The 3,829-nt window shown below is 47.7% G+C and overlaps 1 protein-coding gene across 1 annotated transcript; it reads right to left on the bottom strand.

The window, feature by feature from the left end:
• Nucleotides 1–3: 3 nt before the first annotated feature.
• On the bottom strand, nt 4–3,756 carry perm1b (PPARGC1 and ESRR induced regulator, muscle 1b; the record flags this gene model as incomplete). Its single annotated transcript, XM_019859708.1, has 3 exons — nt 3,340–3,756; nt 244–2,932; nt 4–177 (listed from the first exon to the last, which is right to left on the bottom strand). Coding segments are annotated over exons 2-3 (2,842 nt in total), but the record flags the coding sequence as incomplete, so codon positions are not given.
• Nucleotides 3,757–3,829: the final 73 nt, after the last annotated feature.

Here is a 3,829-nt window from a genome sequence, read left to right as displayed (position 1 = left end):
CACCCCTGGAGACAGCTCTCGTAAGACTTGAGTATGTGTACCTAATGAAGTGTCTCCTACCTGCTTTCCAGGCATCAGCAGACTCTGGATCTGATGATGCCAGTACCCAGGAGGCAAATGCGATGCAGACCAAACACATGTCAGACTGCTGCAGCGCAGACAAGACGCCCACTCGCACTAGAGGAAACATTCATCGATGTCGTTAATTTTCCCGACGTTCATTTTCTCACCTGCGATGATTACCTGGTCTCTGTATTGTTCCCACGATCCTCTGCTGCTCAAGTGCTTGAAGGGAAACTCCTCCCACCGTGGGAACAACCACACCGCCCTCCTCACTTTGGGTCGGCAGTTCCCACCCATCAGACCTTCTGTACCAGATGCTGCCTTTGTCTTGGAAGCGGATTTTACCGAATGGCAGTAAGCTCCTCCCACTTTGAGATTCAGCTACCCGGAGAGCACGCGAGACAATTCGCACAGGCGAAATAACGTCCTCTTCCAAGAAGTCTACGCTGAAAAATGGATCATTCCTTTTGAGGAGCGGGAGTTCTCTGACGGTCGGATGTGAGCAGGAGAAAATCGGGATGGGTTTCCAATTATGGCTCTGAGTTGGTAAGAACATTTTATGCTCACATGTGCAAATCATATCATTATATCCTGGAGCATGTGAGGTCCCTTCTGGATCATAGACAAAAATGACATTCCTGTTTCCCGTTTCCTCTGTGATGAAGGATTCTGGGGAAAATTCCAGATCGTCTCCTTGGAGAGGTGCTGCTACGATTGACCCCAGACTGTCTCTCTTGGACTTCTTCTCATCATTGTGTAAATGTGACTGCAAAGATAAATCATCCGTGTTGAGAGCTCGTATATTCTGCACACTTTTGTTTTTCATCATCGCTCTGGGCATTGGGTTTTGTCTTGCGGAGTCTTCGACTGGTACTGGGGTCTGGATTCCGGTTGACCTTTCCTCTTCCTCTTCCTCCCGTTGGGTTTTGCAGCTCAGATCAGGACTGGCGTTCCTACTCATGCCCAAAAATTGCCAGTAGTCATCTTCAAAGTCACACACAGAGAAATCCCAACTGGATCTGTCCACCTTGGAGTCGTCTGGCTGTGTGAAATAGTCCGAGTCAGCGGCGTCGGACACATCCGTGAGGCCTCCGTCTGTCAAATGAAGCTCGTCGGGGTCCACAAGGGAACCGCTTTGTGACGGGACATCGGACGTCTCCGTGGAAGGCGGGCTTCTCGCCATCCTCAGCTGTAAAATATCATTGATGGTTAATTTTTCCATTTCGTCCCAGAAGGCCGAGATGGCGAAGACGCACGGCGCGCGGCCCGCAGCCTGGGCGTACGCTTCGGGGCCGTCGGCCACGGGGGTGATGATGACATCAGGAACCGACCGAGGACCGTCGACACCGCATGCTGTCAGGTGAGGTTCTGTTTGGACTCGTGGCAGATCTGCTTTCTGATGGGTGGAGCTCTCAGCTGGAGGTGTGGCACCTCTTTGGCTCGTCAATGGTGAAAACGCCCATGTGGGCTCAACAAAAACTTTATCAGAACCTCCACCGTTGTCGTCTGATTCTTTGGCTTGCAGACTCCTAGCACCAGAACTTTGAATTGGATCACAGTTGTGTGGTAATAATAATAATGATGATGAGGTGTAGGACGGGAACTCTCTTGGTTGATTTTCAACGGAATCCTCCTCAAAGAGATCCTGAGCCACTGATTCAGAAGCTGAAAGATAGATTTCAGAACCAGAACTGGGAAAGGTGAAGAATTCAACACTGTCCACAAACTCATCTGAGTCCACCCTCTCCAAATGAAAAATATCATGCGGGGTGCCTTCGGTATCGTTTTGCAGCGCGCCGTCATCATGTAAGGCCCCTTCTTTGTTGTTTTGCGCCATATCGTCACCTTGTAGGCGTTCTTCGACATTGTCTTGCCGTGTGGTGTGATCTACGCAGAAGGCCCTTTTGCTCTTGGTTTGCGTTCTTTCATCACCATTCAGGGTCGCTTCTATTTTGTCTTGCCGCATGCTGTCATCTTGATGTGTCGTTCTATCGCCATCATACAAGGTTTCGTCTTTCTTGCTTTGGACTATATCGACATGCAGGGTTCTTTCTTGGCGGTTTTGTTGAATATCTTGTATGGTTCCGTCTTCACGGTCTTGCGTTATATCTTCACCGCGCAGAGGTCTTTTTCTGTCGTTTCGTTCTATATCGCCATCATGCCTGGTTTCCATACAAATGTTTTGGACTGAACCACAAGAGGTTTTCTGCCCGACTCGTTCTTCGCTTCTGTTTTGATTTGGTGTCGCGTTGATATTTTTATTCACCGCACTTTCATTGTGTTGAGGCTCCCGCCTGGGTCTGCACCATTTTTTTTTAAGTTGAGCTTTTTTTTTCCTTGGAGTTGCACTGGCCCGGCGCGACACTGGACTGTCATTCAACAACAGCGTCACAAACCAGCGCTCCTTCTCCTCTCTCGGAGGAAATTCGCTGCCAGCCTGAGCCAGACATCTCACTTTTGTTTCACGCTCAGTCGGCAGTGACCGAGCGACGTCATTGACCTCCGGTGTCTGTACGATGCTTTTTTGGGTCTCTTCGGGGATGCGTTCCTCTGTTACGTGCACCTCCTGACTGAGAAAAGGAATTCCTGTATCATTACATATTTGGGCTTTATTATCCTCAGCTGTATCCTCTTCTATGACATCCTGAATGAGCTCCAGTTTAACACAAGTTGTTCTATTTTCTTCTAAGCTCTGTGGCGACTGAGTGGCTGGAACCGAGCGGTCGGAACAACGGAGGCCCTCGGGACAGGCGAGCAGAGGTTGCGGCACACAGCACTCCTCGCTCTCCTGGCAGAAGTTGGACCAGACCTCCTCGGCGATGCGCATGCTGTGATCCAAGTCATCCATTCCAACAGCTCACATGCTTTCCTGGGAGTAGAAATGGCGACGCAAAGGTCATTCTGTAAGTGTTTTGGTTGCCCATTTGTCCTCTTGATAGCATTGAACTGTCTGGGCTGCGACATGTTTGTGCTAAATATAGGGCACTTGTAAAGCTGTAGACAATATTGTATCAGGTAAAGATTTAAGACCTCTCAAGTCGTGCAATATGGGGCTTATTCCAGTCACAACATTAATTAGTACAAATAGGGGCAAAATATTTGATACATTTTACAGCACTGCATGGACCAATTTGACCACAAAGTACTCAACAGGTGACTTATTTTAATTCTAAAGGCACACATTCGTTAGTTAGTATTCACCACATTCTCTGTTAGTCATCTCCAATTCCATTTGTCTCGTCGTGCTTGATTGAATTCACTATCTAGAAAACATACCTGCAAGAAGACAAGCACAAACGTTCCGGTCTGAAGTCTCCTGCAGGAAAATGTCCCGTTGTCTGGCAATCTCACATATGTCACACCGGTCGGTGCCCTGGACCGCTCTTTATAAATAGACTATGTTCGGTCACATGTTGCTGCTGCTGGTGAACTTGTCCTGCCCTCTATGAGCAGAGGTGTAACATTTCAGTTCCTTCAATCATATGACATTGAGCAGGGATATTATACTTCACTATTTACATGATGAGCCAAAACGAAACTCAAAACGTTCAACCGCCGTCCTCTAAGATGTAATTTGAAAGAGCAAATGAAAAGCGTCTACATGCAGCTACTTGTATTGACTGTGACGCTGGAACCAGCATAACAAAGTTGATAAGCTATAAATTACATTTTTGTAATATTATACACATAGTGTCAACTGTTTTAACCCTTTTATGCACCCTGTAACCGGATAACAGGATAATCTGTCCACTGTAGTAACCGCTGT

Source organism: Hippocampus comes, unplaced genomic scaffold (genome assembly GCF_001891065.2).
Source record: "Hippocampus comes isolate QL1 unplaced genomic scaffold, H_comes_QL1_v1.1 C17066117, whole genome shotgun sequence".
NCBI lineage: Eukaryota > Metazoa > Chordata > Actinopteri > Syngnathiformes > Syngnathidae > Hippocampus > Hippocampus comes.
This window is presented reverse-complemented; position numbering and strand designations above follow the sequence as displayed.